Here is a 13194-nt window from a genome sequence, read left to right on the forward strand (position 1 = left end):
GAAGTAATGTACTGAAATTTGGAGTAACTAAGTAAATAAAAGTGAAACTATGACACATCTCAATTTCAACGTCTAAGTCGGTTGTACCAGACAAATAGAGTAGACTCATCTCATCTATTACCACTTCCGACGTCTACGACTCTCGTTTAGCACTATGCTGACAAACATCTTTCTTCTTTTACAGACTTCCGCTGTCGTGCTTGCTTATGACCAATTTGGGGGAAATTACACACTACCCCCTTGTCGCGAGAGTCTCTGCCTAAAGCCTTGTGGTAGGCATGTAGTTTCTCTAACTATTGAGTAATCATTTGGTGCTGTACACAGCCAATTTAGACAAAGATCTAGCCTACATTCGGGTGTGGATAGACAAATGGCCATTCACACTCGCAGACAAAGAAATTTCAGCAGGCATCGTCGTCGAACCTAGTAATAAGATCTTAATAACTGCTTGCCCAGCCGTCAGTCATGATGCGGTCGTTCTCTTAGGAATAGAGCTAAGCGACCTAGTTTGCTCTATACAAGCTGTGGCAACGTATGATTTTGGGAAGAACGTCACGTATGATTATCAGTTTCATTGGTGCAAAGAACATTATACCGTGCCACCGCACGTCAACTGTCCAGCACACAGTATAGACATCTTTATAGCTGCACTACTACACAGTCTGAGAGTTTTTCTGTATAGAACCTCAAATGTACGGCCATACATTCGCTGTCGAGCAGATTTTCGACTATTTTCTTTTGCCTATTGTAAGGTGGCCTCCTCTTCGTTTCGGTATCCAACTAATGAATCGATTTTTTACAGAAAGAAGGACGTGCTAAAGCAAAATTTATCAGCTCAACTGGTAACGTTCTTGCGTGCATTGATGTCTTATTGAGGCATCCAAAGGAACAGATTTGAATCAATGACGTTATTCAGATTTGTCCTAGCTCGTGACTCACCACGGCATTAACATTCTTGCAGTTTCAGCCGCATGACGTTAATCGCACAACCGTGTCCCGTTTCTTTTCCTTCTTCTTGCGTTTTAGTTTCTTCCCAACGCACCTACGTATGCACTTTCCTCTCTCCTTGTACGCCATTTACCTGACAGTTACCTCATGGCAATGCAGCACGGTCTCAGAGTCGTCGCTTGTATTTTCATACTCGAACACGTTCTGCCGTTTGTCAGCAGCGCTGATTACAAAGGCAATATATCCTTGCCTTGCTATAAAGATTTCTGCGTCAGTTTATGCGGTATAAGAGTCCGAAAAAAATGACGTTCATGACTCTATCTGGCATGCTATATTATAGCTGACGTAGACGACGACATCGATTATGCCATAGGCAGAGTCACATGGCCAGTCAAACCGGAGACCAAAACAATTTCGGCAGCTCTAACGATAAAAACACGTTTGTCTATAGGCGCTTCAGACGAATTTGTTATATATGAAGTTTTTCTCTCAGGTCGAAACTTGACTAATCTAATGATTCACCTTGAAATTAAACTAGAATTCGTTTTCGGATTGTCCTTTACGTATTCGACTCTTGCCTACGTTTGCAGCAATTACGGCGATCCGAGCGTAACCTATAATCAGCACTGTCCTATTCCAGCTAACAGTACACTTGACACGTTCATATAGCAAGTTTCTCTCTTTCAAGATTAATACTTGGTCTTTATAGAACCGGTCACGTATGTGGGAACATGGGACGCTGAAGATTACAGGAGCTACAGTACAGTTGCTGTAAGTGAATGCACTCACTATACGGTAATGCCTTCTAAATATCTAGCTCTAGAAAAACGCCACATTCTGGGCAAGAATATATGAATCAGAGAAGAAACTGCTGGCTTGTGCCAATTTGACTATATTAGTTAATAAAAGTTAGAATCGTTGGTAGCTAAACTGAATTACGAACGTTAATTAAGCGGGGTGCATGGTGCATGCTGGAGTGTTCGGGGTCTAACCGGGTGGTTTTTGATGGTGAATAGTAGAAAATTTTGCCTATATAGGAAATACATGATATACGATGGCATTACACTCTAGTCAGTTTCCCCGCTTCCTTATAAATCGCTTGCAACTTTGGGAATACGAAATTCTTTCACGGGTGCCTAAAAAAGTTTGAGATCTTAGCTTCTAGAATTATTTGCGACTGACTTAGATTTACAGGATTTAAGCGCTTAGGTGTATGAAGCGCTCGTCTCGACGAATAAAAGAATTGTACTGAGTACCTGTGAAACTCTCCCTTTTACAGACTACCAACGAAACAGGAAGTAACAGAAATTGGAGCCACTGGCAAGTTCAGCGGCATAAATTCAATTTGAAACAAATTCGTTGATAATACGATAGACCCCTTCTGCAGGGACGACAGAAAAAGCCCGGTAACTGAGGGCCAGAGTGGCGGGTTCCTCCAGCACAGGAACAACGATTGTAGCCTTCACATCGTCGTTATAGAATAGCTCCGCTGTGAACTCGTCATAGCGATTAAAGATAGAGCCTTCAGGCAAAGCCGTGGCAATAAAGACGTACGTGTCTGAATCGTTTGAAGGAGCATCAACTACAAACACCAAGTATAAATATGACAATAGGACGGTATTGAAAATATTTTACGAGTGGCGGTGTTTTCACTAATTTCAATGAAATCTTGATTCGGGCCTACAATATCCACAGATACAAGCGATGCTGGACGTGCTACAAACTTCCAAGGCTGATTGGTTAGACAGGGAAAGTCGTTTGTGCCAGAGCAAGCAAAACCTTGAACAGATACGTATAGAGACTGCCGTCATGTACGCGACATTGAAACTCACCAGCAGTGAAACCAATAACGTTTTCGCCATCACAACTTGCGCTAACGTCTAGTTCTGAAGTCGAGTTGTTTATAAGGCTGCTCACGAGAAAGACCTCGCACTCGTCTGACGAAATCTGCGTGCTACAGCTGCAATTTCAAAGATCATAAGACTGAATAAGCTAGTGCATAAATGCGATACTTGGGCTCGTTTTGGGCACTGGTACGCTCAACAAAACTGTACCGAATTTCTTCTTCATTCTCCGAACTAACTTCAATTTAGGAATTGCGTCATGTTATATACAGTAATAACTCTACGTACATTAGTGTGGCGCGTTCTCTTTCTATGCTGGCAATGGAACAGCTGTCCGCCAGAATATTCCTAATTACCAGTTTATCAGTTTAGGTTTTGCCTCTATATGTACGTTATATATAGGCTTACTGCTTGAGAAACGGTTGAATAGCTGCCAAAGCTTCGGGGCTTGATGAGCAAGAGGCAGTTTCTCTATACAAAACACGTATATAAACAGTTGATGTGAATTTGCTATCATATCTATACAAGCTGAACGGAATGAGGCCCAAGCTTTGAACTTTTCGAATTTTGCAGTAACCATCGTCAGCGTTCAAACTGTTTATACTGTAATATTAAGTTATAGGATATTTAGACAACGATTTTGTCTCTCTCACTTGAAAGCACAGAAAACGAGAGAGGCGTCGGCACAACAATTATAAAGACTTTTTCCATGAACTGTGATTTTGAATTCAAGGTGTCTTTGGGTGCAGTTGTTCTGGGCTCCCGGTGTCGCAGAAGCAAGCAGGTAGGCAGAAGAGATGAGTGGTCTAAAGCTGATACAGCGACTAATTGAGCCGGGCGTACCGCCTCCGTCCGCCACAGAGTCTTGTCCTGGAAGGAAAATATCAAGAAGAGCGGAGCTGATAGTATTTGAAGTGTGATAGACAAGAGCATCTACGAGATTCTTTTTCGCCAAGTCCGACGTCACGTTCGAATATCTCGGAAAACTAGAAAACATAAGAAATGATAATATAAAATTGACTGGTTAAAACAAGCGATCTTACTCGGCAGTAGAGCCTCGATGGAGCGAAACGGCTTTGGCAAAATTCTGAAGTTGGCTAATTCTTTTATCTGGTGTAAAGTCTCCAATAGCGGTTTTTCCGATGACGTAGTAGCCATTCGGATGCGTTTCGGCTCCTGTCAAGCTGACAGAATCGTAAATTCTTAGCGGGTTGTCGTCAACCAAAACAACGACAAATTCTCCTAGGGGCGTCGATCCTATTCCGTAGTCCCACAGTTCGACGAACTCGCTATTGTCTAGGCCGGGGTTATCGGGATTCGCTTCACTGATGACGACAAGATGAAATGGATCGTAGCACGCCGTCGGACTGGCCGGATCCCACGCGGAAAACGCGTCGCAAGAGACGTTCTGAATAGCTGTCAGGTCGACGCAGACGGCCTGAACGCGCTCGCAGAAATCTCGACACGGTCGTCGCACGACGTTCTCGTTCGCGGAATGGTCAAGACGACAGTCGCGGAGGTAAAGCAAACATGCAAACAGACCCAAGTCCGACGAACAGTCGTTCGAAAGGGCGACGGGGTCGAAGTTTGACGACAGCGCCGTTGCCGCGGCCGAGACGTCGGTGTGGCCAAAATCGTTTGGGAAATTCGTATGGCTTATGCCGGCGTCTGTACACGTGGACACAGAGATCGGCTCGCACGTTGGAGCTCCATTGACCAAAGAGGAAAAGACGACGACGAAGGCGACGTGAAAGGGAGAGTCGACGTTCATCGTGATCGAGTTCGGGCGTTGGTGTAAAGTCATTCCAATAAACCCCTCACAACTTGTAACACGTACGGGTTACTATGCCGCAGGAGCCGCCAAGGAGGACGACAAAGTTAGTCGTCCTCCTGGCGGCTCCTACGGCAAAGGGATGCGCAGGGAGGCACTAATAACATTAGCTAAGCTAATTTCCGTACAGTGTATTCGAAGTGGATAAGACCACGACTTTTTCTTTTTTTCGTCTACTAGTACGGGCGGTAATTAAGCGGGGTGCAGTGTTCGGGGTCTAACCGGGTGGTGTTTGATGGTGAGGTGTAGCAAATTTTGCCTATATAGGAAATACATAATATACGATGGCATAACTCTTAGTCAGTTTACCCGGTTCCTTAGCGACGCTATGAATTGCTTGCAACTTTGGGAATACGAAATTCTTTCACGGGTGCCTAAAAAAGTTTGAGATCTTCGCTTCTCGAATTATTTGCGACTGACTTAGATTTACAAGATTTAAGGTGAGCACCGAAGGCTGATTTAATTTTTAACAGAATAAAAGCAAATATCTTTTTGCCCTTACAACAAAAATAGTAGAGTAAGTAGTTGCGTGGGCGCTTAGGTGCTCTGCTGTTATGAAACGCGCGTCTCGACGAATAAAAGAATTGTACGGAGTACCTGAGAAACTCTCCCTTTTACAGACTACCAACGAAACAGGAAAATGCATTCCAAAGTAACATAAATTGGAGCCACTGGCAAATTCAGCGGCATAAATTCAAATTGAAACAAATTCGTTGATAATACGATAGACCCCTTCTGCAGTGACGACAGAAAAAGCCCGGTAACTAAGGGCCAGAGTGGCGGGTTCCTCCAGAACAGGAACAACGATTGTAACCTTCACATCGTCGTTATAGAATAGTTCCGCTGTGAACTCGTCATAACGAGTAAAGTTAGAACCTTCAGGCAACGGCGTAACAATGAAGACGTACGTGTCTGAATCGTTTGAAGGAGCATCAACTACAAACACCACGTACAAATATTACAATAGGACGGTATTGAAAATATTTTACGAGTGGCGGTGTTTTCACTAATTTCAATAAAATCTTGACTCGAGCCTACAATATCGACAGATACGAGCGATGCTGGACGTGCTACAAACTTCCAAGGCTGATTGGTTAGACAGGGAAAGTCGTTTGTGCCAGAGCAAGCCAAACCTTGAACAGATGATACGTATAGAGTGCACACGCGACATTGAAACTCACCAGCAGTGAAACCAATAACGTTCTCGCCGTCACAATTTGCGCTGACGTCTAGTCGTGAAGTCGAGTTGTTTATAAGGTTGCTCACGAGAAAGATCTCGCACTCGTCTGACGAACTCTGCGCCCTGCAGCTGCAATTTCAAAATTCAAACAACTAAATACGCAAGTCCGTAAATCTAAACACTAACTTAGGCTCGTTTTGGGCACTGGTACGTTCAACAAAACTGTATCGAATTTCTTCGTCTTTCTCTGAACTAAATTCGAGGCCATTGCGCCATGCTAATGCGTGTAGGTACAACGTACATTAAAGTGGCACGTTCTCTTTCTATGCTGGAAATAGAACAGCTTTCCATAAGAATATTTCTGATTACGAGTTGTCATTAATTTTAATGTTTTTTACGTTACGAGCTTACTGCTTGAGAGACGGTTGAACAGCTACCAAAGCTTCAGTACTTAAAGAGCAAGAGGCGGTTTCTCTGTAGAAAAAACGTAGAAACTTGACGCTAACTCATTAGCATATATATACAAGCTGGACGGATTGAAGCCCGAGCTTTGAACGTTCAACGAGTAAGTGCAGTAACCATCGTCAGGGTTCGAATTGTTTATACTGTAATAAAGTTATAGGATATTTAGGCAATGATTTCGTCTCTCTCACTTGAAAGCACAGAAAACAAGAGAGGCGTTGGCACAACAATTATAGAGACTTTCTCCCTGGACTGTGATTTTGAATTCAAGGTGTCTCTGGGAGCAGTTGTTTGGCGCTCCCGGTGTCGGAGAAACAAGCAGGTAGGCAGAAGAGATGAGTGGCGTAAAGCTGATGCAGCGACTTATCGAGCCAATTGAACCGCTTGGGTCCGCCAAAGAGTCTTGTCCTGGATAGAAAATACCAAGAAGAACGGAGCTGGTAGAAGTTGAAGTGTGATAGACAAGAGCATCTACGAGATTCTTTTCCGCAAAGTCCGGTGTCACGTCCGAAAGAATAGGGAAACTAGAAAACATAAGAAATGATAATATAAAAATAAGCGTTTTTACTCGGCAGTAGAGCCTCGATGGAGCGAAATGGATTTGGCAGAATTTTGAAGTTGGTTAATTGTTGTATCTGGTGTGAAGTCTCCATTAACGCTTTTGCCAATGACGTAGTAGCCATTCGGGTGCGTTTCGGCTCCTGTCAAATTGACAGAATCGTATACTATTAGCGGGGAGTCGTCGACCAAAACAACGACAAATTGTCCTAGTGGCGTCGATCCCATTCCGTAGTCCCAGAGTTCAATGAACTCGTTGACGTCTGCGCCGGGATTATTGGCGTTCACTTCATTGATGACGACAAGGTGAAATGGATCGTAGCACGCCGTCGGACTCGCCGGATCCCACGCGGAAAACGCGTCGCAAGAGACGCTCTGAACAGCGGCCACATCGACGCAAGCAGCCTGAACGCGCTCGCAGAAATCTCGACAGGGTCGTCGCACGACGTTCTCGCCAGCCGCGTTGTTAAGACGACAGTCGCGGAAGTAAACTAAACAGGCAAACAAGCCCAAGTCTGACGAACAGTTGCTCGAAAGGGCGACGGAGTCGAAGTTTGACGACAGTGCCGTTGACGCAGCCGAGACGTCAGTGTGACCAAAATCGTTGGGGAAATTGGTATGACTTATGCTGGCGTTTGTACACGTCGACACGGAGATGGGCTTACACGTTGGAGCCCCATTGACCAAAGAGGAAAAGACGACGACGACGACGACGAAGGCCACGTGAAAGAGAGAGTAGACGGTCATTGTGTGAGTCGGGCGTTGGCCTAAAAGGCCTGCATATGCTCACACGTACGGGTTAGTGGATGCGCAGGGAGGCACTAATAACATTAGCAAAGCTAATGTCCGTACAGTGTATTCGAAGTGGATAAGAACCATGACTTTTTCTTTTTTTCGTCTACTAGTACGTGTGAGAGCGAGGAGTCGAAAATTAACTAATAGTTCTTTCTCCAGTTCGAATACAATGTTGCTAAGTGCGCTGGTGCCCATCCGAATATTCCCCAGGAGGTCTATGAACTGTACCTGCTCTTTATCTTCTTACACATCAGAACAGCTAAGAAACGTACACTCACAGTAGCATCGTTCTGCAGCAAGTTATTCCCATTATAAAGTTTAGTCGACAGAGCCCAGAGCCTATATTGGTAGAGAGTTCAACGGAACGCAAAATATCGCGTAAGGACCTGTTTATGTCCAAATGTGCTCCCAGATGAATTTCTCATTCTCATGTCAATAACTCAGTACCTCGGAAGGGCAAAAAGATTAGTTTTACTTTTCTTTCCAACCTACAGCATTGTCTATTATAGGAAATCATGCTTAGTCTTGATTTTCAGTGTCGTCGGCGGCTGTTTTGTCCTCCTGAGAAACCCACGCATGTATACAACTTAAAACCTTAGCTCTCTATTAATATTTTTATTTCACTTTCGGAATAACGTAGGGAACGTCTTGCCCGGCCTCTTCGAGAACGCTCGCCAGAAGGGCGAGAAATCGAGACGTCGGCTCGACGCCATCAGCCTTGATTCGTTCAAGCAAAGCCAAAGCCCCATCGGTGTCGTTTTTCTTCCCTTCAAACAGAACTGACTACTAGAATACAGGATTTGACTACGTGGTCAAACCATAGGCAATCAAGAGAGGAATGGCGAAGAGTCGGTATTTCAATTTGACGTCCATGTCCTTGAGAAGCTCCATAGCGGCTAGGATCTTCTCAGTCTATTCAAATAAAGTGAAGATTCGATTTTAAAAAAGTTGTCTGGGTATTACTTCTCCTTGACGAGCACAGCTATTGGCAAAGACAGAAAAACTTCTATTCTTACCGACGAAATTGGGCTCCTAATAAATCAAAAATTTCATTCCTAATAGATTTTTGTACGCCTTTAGCAGTCCAATTACTTGGAGAATTTTCTCCGCCTCTTCTAAATCGCCCGCTCGGACGTGAGCGAAGAATCGAACGTGCAGCAAATCGGATTCGTTCATGTTCATGACGTTTTTCATGTCGCTGGCGACTAAACGGCGGGCCGTTGAGCCCCTCCCGGCCACAAACCCCCCAAATCTACGTACTCTTCTCCACTAAATCGGCTCTTCTCTTCGTCACTGCCAAGTTGAGAAGTTTTATATAGGAAATGAGTAGAGGCTTGATTTCTTTTTCTTTAGCCTCTTCTGCTCTGGCTACAGCCGAGTCAACGTCTCCACTTATAACGAAAATACGTGTTAAGGAAGCTATAGTGGCTGCACGGACTCGGAGCACCTATTCACATAGGAGTCAATGAGAAGAGACCAAGCCTGACGATCGACTGCCATGTCAGCAGAACGCATTTCTTCCATTAACTTCAAGACGGTCTCGTGGTCACCTGCAGATGTTTATGTCTTTTAGAGAAGTGCCTCTTCTATGGTGCAGGTGTATTAAATAAGGTCAGGTTAGCTATAGGATGGTATGACTGAGTAGAGAGCGTTCCATTGACTTGTATTGAATTCTGAGTGGAAATAGGGTCGATTTTTTGGCTCTCACCGTGAAAGGCGTGAGCTGCTATGAGCTTTTGATAGGCAAAAGGAGATGGGGTGTATTCCGCTGCTATCATTTCGTCGAACATCTTTCTAGCGCCTGCAAAACAAAGATTGACGTCATCTGTACGGTATACCTTCGTTATTGCTGCACCAGCAACGTCTCCTTTTCTGGAATACGCTTCAATGTAACTGGTGTAGACTGCGTAGCCGATCTTGTACGTTTTCTCCATGTCTCTATAGTGGGAATAATGGCGAAAAATTCTTTTGAAAACAGACCTCCTTAGTGAGCTCACTCTTTCAGACGATCTGCAGACTGGATGTCTCCGACGCTTAGATAAGCGACGATAGCGTAGCCAAAGGCAGGCCCAGATGGCCTAAGGACACGCGCACACAAAAGGTCATTTTCATCCCAAGTCATTTGAGGAAACTACCTGAATCCTTCCCTAAGCATTGCCTCGTATACTCTCGTTAGAGCAGGCAAGTTCTAAATGCTACGTTACGAGAAGATTCTACTCGAGCTCTAACAAACTTTTCTCTTGCCGTAGGCTACCATCAAGTCGCTATAAACTCTCCAATCAGCTGCCTGAGATTCCTGGGGAGTCATGTCTTACATATTGAAGTGATTCGAGTAACAAAAGGTTTTACTGTGAATTTGCTAAAGGCTTGCTGGGCCATTTGGCTGCGTCCTTCTAGGGCTCCCATCTGAGTAGCAAAGCTACGATTGAATATTTTCGCTATTGCCTCTTTCTTACCGTTACGGTAAGTTTGTGATGGTGAGGAAAGAGAGGAACGTCGTGGGTCTTCATGAGATTGAGAATCTGTGCTCAATATTTAGAAAGAAAACGCCTAGAGGAGAAAATCGCGGTTTTATACGGTGGAAAAAGGATGCATTTCGCGACGAAAGACGCATTCTTTCAGCAGAGCGGAGTACACGCGTGGATCTTCAATTCTAACGCCCTAATAAAAACATCAACGATGAAAATAAGGAGAAAATCGGTAATACATGCAGATCACGTCGACAGACCATAGAAAAGAACGCTTCCAGACACGACAGGGCCGGCGAAAGGCTCTTCGTTAATCGACTCGTATTTCTCAAGAGAAACTGACTAGCGTAATAAGCTAGACGCGTTGAGAAGGATGAGAGTGATAAGGAGCGTTGCAAAAGAATTTTTACGTAGAGTATTGAATGTTTCAGGGAGCTCAGCGACAAGCTTGAATATCTAGCGAACAGCGTTACGTACTTTTAATTACACGTACAGTTGAACCCACCTTCATTGAACTAGAATTCGCAACAGGAATCCCCTCCCTATACATATAAAATTACATACAGTAAAACCTGAGCTAATAACAATCGTATTTTCCGGCACGGAGAGCTATAACCGTGCCGGAGAACACGTCCTCTTATATTAATTCTCGCCTAAAACGTCTGATACTACATAACGACCACACCTGTGACTGTCTATAGACGTACCTCAATTCTCCACTCCTAGCAGTCGAACGCAGAAATCTTTGAGGCAGTATCATTTCCTTGTCGGTGCTTGTGACTATAGACGACGAAACGATGGCCTCACTTTTCCCCTTTCGCTCGATTTTTTTGCGTACGTATTTCCGCTGCCGCGTCGAGACGATTGGTATCGCAGCACACCTGAGCGAGGCTATTGATTTCGCGGCCCAACGCGATGTCGTGCCTTGCGAAGGCGTCGAGAAGGGATTGAGCCAAATTGGCACGATTCTTATCGTCTCCCAAGAAAGCTCTCACGACATATTGAAAACTAAATATTTGAGAAGCGACTATTGTATAACTTCAAGGAGACGAGAAGCTTACTGGGGCACTTCCAAGGTTATTTCGTGATCGATCATGAGTTTGAGGACTTGGCATGCACCTTAGAGACATCAATACCTTAGGTCCAATTGATTATTTATTGAATTAATACCGTTTAGATCATTTTGTTCAGCAAGCGAAGCTAAGACTGGGTAAAAGTAGTGCTGTCTCACAGGGATACCCTTGGACAAGAGTCTCGTGAGATATTAAATAAATAAATTTCGTTATTTATCATACTGCTGTTAGCATTTCGTTGATAACAATCAAGGCTCCATCTAAGAGAGCACGGCTTAGTTGACTGTCTTGAGAGCAGCTTAGTATACCTTTATCTCTGTTAAGGAATCTGCTGTAGAGAAGATCTTCATAGGCGAGACGGTGAAGATTCTCCGTTTTCAATTGTTGTCCAACTTTGAGAAGATAGTCCAATGACGGAGCCTTTCATTAGTGTAGCATATAAAATGTATTGATTCTTGATTAAATGAAATGCTCACCGGATCTTTTCGTATGAGCTTCCTGTAGAAATCCTGTCCTGGACGATGAGATGAGCCTGGCATGCGGACGAGAGATCGAAGTACATGCAGAGCGCCGTCGAAATCGCCGCTGGCGACGAAACTGTCGACGAGACCCTGTAAATCTGAAGAGGATATTAAATATTTGATATGGAATTTGGTTTCTGCTGATACCCGTTCCCATCCACTGCTTATTACGAATCTTCTCGAGAAGCTGAGGGATCAAGTGCGAGTGGCCGTTCTTTGAGAGACTCTCCAGCACGCGAACATAGGCGCCGTGCGTGGGAAAGACGCGTCCCGACTGCATTTCGACTAGAACCTATACAAAACACTAAGAGTGTGAGATGCAGAGTCCAAAAATGCGTGCCTGTGATACTGAGTCCATATCGCCGCGTTCAGCGTGAGCACAGAGCAAAGCCGTGTAGCTCTCTAAGCCCGGCTCAAGACCGTTTTCCCTAATAAATAAATGAATAATAAATTATTATTATTATCACGAGTGTAAAATACGTTATAGATTTTTAATTTAGACTTAGTGTCTTGGCAAGTTCCTCAATGCATAGTATCACACTGTACCTGATAAGTTGAAACACTGCCCTTGCTTTTTCCATATCCCTATTAGAAATATCAAATAGAAATACGTCAATCACGTTTCTTTCCTTCGTCGTACCCAGATTTGGCGTTGCATGTGACCAATGGAGCAAGAAGAGGCTCACTCAGACTAATATTAAGACTCTTGATGTGCTCAAGTATTTCACTTCAGAAACAAAAAAATTATAAATCTTAATTAATATTCTAAAGTACACTGCTTACATTGCTCCTTGCAAGTTTCCTTGCTGACAGAAACCCTTGAGAACGAGCTGATAGGTTTGCTAAATATAAAATGAAAGACGTGTGACTCGATCTCTGCATACAGGCTGAGAAATCATACGGTGCTTGGTTGAATTCCCTCGGTTTGAAGTCTCGTGAGAAACTCCAGAGGAGAAAAATTGTGACCGTTGTCGATGAAGACGCTCAGAAGTGCGTTGTAATGGGAAACGTCTAACTTCACTCCTAAAAACCAATCATAAACCGAAAAAAAATTCTAAAAATTCATACCCTTTGATCGGAGTGTGCTAATAAATTGGTCGGCTAGAGCAATTCTGGCCTGTGGAGAGGCATCTACGAGCTGCCTTCCACAATTCTGCAGAGCACTGTAGGCGGATACAGGCGAGATGTCGTCTACATGAACCCCTGTTGGGTGCAACGTCTCGTTTTACAAAGATCTGATTTTCTACCTTCTTTGCAAAGATCTTCGAAGGTGCGACGCAGTGCTGCTTGGGTACGTGCGTTGCCAAGTTGGTACGCCTTCGCTGGACGCTGGCTGTTGGCACGTGGTAGTTGGCCCGCGACGCGAGGACGCCTAGAGAAGCGTGTGACATCGCTGCGCCAACGGGCTATGCCCACACGCAAAGACGTGGCTGAGAGGTGCTTGTTGTGCTGCGGGAATCCGGAGAAGGATCGGTGGAAAGCAGCAAAGAAACGAGAAGGGAGCATGATTGCTA

At 44.3% G+C, this 13194-nt stretch overlaps 4 protein-coding genes across 4 annotated transcripts; 1 reads left to right on the forward strand and 3 right to left on the reverse strand.

Moving 5' to 3' along the window:
- The first annotated feature begins 147 nt into the window (after nt 1-147).
- On the forward strand, nt 148-2157 carry LOC136199275 (uncharacterized). Its single transcript, XM_065989448.1, has 10 exons — nt 148-272; nt 325-426; nt 487-627; nt 683-747; nt 803-1231; nt 1289-1387; nt 1442-1594; nt 1658-1719; nt 1772-1856; nt 2135-2157. The coding sequence occupies exons 5-10, from the start codon at nt 1096-1098 to the stop codon at nt 2155-2157; spliced, it is 558 nt and encodes a 185-aa protein (XP_065845520.1). The 5' UTR covers nt 148-272; nt 325-426; nt 487-627; nt 683-747; nt 803-1095.
- A 25-nt stretch (nt 2158-2182) lies between these two features.
- LOC136199278 (uncharacterized) lies at nt 2183-4563 on the reverse strand. The gene is made up of 9 exons (XM_065989449.1): nt 3836-4563; nt 3446-3778; nt 3318-3395; nt 3201-3263; nt 3081-3140; nt 2961-3026; nt 2781-2908; nt 2584-2727; nt 2183-2530 (listed from the first exon to the last, which is right to left on the reverse strand). The coding sequence occupies exons 1-9, from the start codon at nt 4561-4563 to the stop codon at nt 2289-2291; spliced, it is 1842 nt and encodes a 613-aa protein (XP_065845521.1). The 3' UTR covers nt 2183-2288.
- Nucleotides 4564-5071: 508 nt separating this feature from the next.
- LOC136198879 (uncharacterized) lies at nt 5072-7603 on the reverse strand. The gene is made up of 9 exons (XM_065988938.1): nt 6834-7603; nt 6457-6789; nt 6328-6408; nt 6215-6277; nt 6105-6164; nt 5990-6055; nt 5805-5932; nt 5613-5756; nt 5072-5559 (listed from the first exon to the last, which is right to left on the reverse strand). The coding sequence occupies exons 1-9, from the start codon at nt 7568-7570 to the stop codon at nt 5318-5320; spliced, it is 1854 nt and encodes a 617-aa protein (XP_065845010.1). The 5' UTR covers nt 7571-7603; the 3' UTR covers nt 5072-5317.
- A 466-nt stretch (nt 7604-8069) lies between these two features.
- LOC136198878 (leucine-rich PPR motif-containing protein, mitochondrial-like) lies at nt 8070-13194 on the reverse strand. Its single transcript, XM_065988937.1, has 33 exons — nt 12928-13194; nt 12749-12871; nt 12582-12703; nt 12464-12522; nt 12321-12407; nt 12227-12265; nt 12021-12108; nt 11828-11972; nt 11636-11778; nt 11468-11579; nt 11382-11419; nt 11257-11326; nt 11148-11205; nt 10925-11094; nt 10794-10866; nt 10592-10628; nt 10497-10542; nt 10347-10441; nt 10196-10279; nt 10075-10140; nt 9968-10024; nt 9852-9914; nt 9754-9806; nt 9616-9696; nt 9474-9556; nt 9327-9419; nt 9066-9168; nt 8879-9009; nt 8711-8823; nt 8582-8650; nt 8437-8530; nt 8243-8385; nt 8070-8179 (listed from the first exon to the last, which is right to left on the reverse strand). Exons 1-33 carry the CDS (start codon nt 13184-13186, stop codon nt 8138-8140), a joined length of 3039 nt encoding a protein of 1012 aa, XP_065845009.1. The 5' UTR covers nt 13187-13194; the 3' UTR covers nt 8070-8137.

The sequence above is a fragment of the Oscarella lobularis genome, chromosome 20 (genome assembly GCF_947507565.1).
Source record: "Oscarella lobularis chromosome 20, ooOscLobu1.1, whole genome shotgun sequence".
NCBI classification, from domain to species: Eukaryota; Metazoa; Porifera; class Homoscleromorpha; order Homosclerophorida; family Oscarellidae; genus Oscarella; species Oscarella lobularis.

What these genes read in the sequence shown, in the direction of transcription:
- LOC136198879 (XM_065988938.1), bottom strand. Translation starts at nt 7,570, where the DNA reads ATGACCGTCTACTCTCTCTTTCACGTGGCCTTCGTCGTCGTCGTCGTC. An exon ending in GTTCAACCGTCTCTCAAGCA is followed by an intron (nt 6,165 to 6,214) that starts GTAAGCTCGTAA and finishes ACTCGTAATCAG; the next exon opens with AAATATTCTTATGGAAAGCT. An exon ending in TAGTGAAAACACCGCCACTC is followed by an intron (nt 5,560 to 5,612) that starts GTAAAATATTTT and finishes TGGTGTTTGTAG; the next exon opens with TTGATGCTCCTTCAAACGAT.
- LOC136198878 (XM_065988937.1), bottom strand. Translation starts at nt 13,186, where the DNA reads ATGCTCCCTTCTCGTTTCTTTGCTGCTTTCCACCGATCCTTCTCCGGA. An exon ending in AGGGAATTCAACCAAGCACC is followed by an intron (nt 12,523 to 12,581) that starts GTATGATTTCTC and finishes TTTTATATTTAG; the next exon opens with CAAACCTATCAGCTCGTTCT. An exon ending in TGAAACATTCAATACTCTAC is followed by an intron (nt 10,442 to 10,496) that starts GTAAAAATTCTT and finishes CAACGCGTCTAG; the next exon opens with CTTATTACGCTAGTCAGTTT.
- LOC136199278 (XM_065989449.1), bottom strand. Translation starts at nt 4,563, where the DNA reads ATGAACGTCGACTCTCCCTTTCACGTCGCCTTCGTCGTCGTCTTTTCC. An exon ending in GGCCTCATTCCGTTCAGCTT is followed by an intron (nt 3,264 to 3,317) that starts GTATAGATATGA and finishes TGTTTTGTATAG; the next exon opens with AGAAACTGCCTCTTGCTCAT. An exon ending in TAGTGAAAACACCGCCACTC is followed by an intron (nt 2,531 to 2,583) that starts GTAAAATATTTT and finishes TGGTGTTTGTAG; the next exon opens with TTGATGCTCCTTCAAACGAT.
- LOC136199275 (XM_065989448.1), top strand. Translation starts at nt 1,096, where the DNA reads ATGGCAATGCAGCACGGTCTCAGAGTCGTCGCTTGTATTTTCATACTC. An exon ending in TTTCTGCGTCAGTTTATGCG is followed by an intron (nt 1,232 to 1,288) that starts GTATAAGAGTCC and finishes GCTATATTATAG; the next exon opens with CTGACGTAGACGACGACATC. An exon ending in AGCTCTAACGATAAAAACAC is followed by an intron (nt 1,388 to 1,441) that starts GTTTGTCTATAG and finishes TTTTTCTCTCAG; the next exon opens with GTCGAAACTTGACTAATCTA.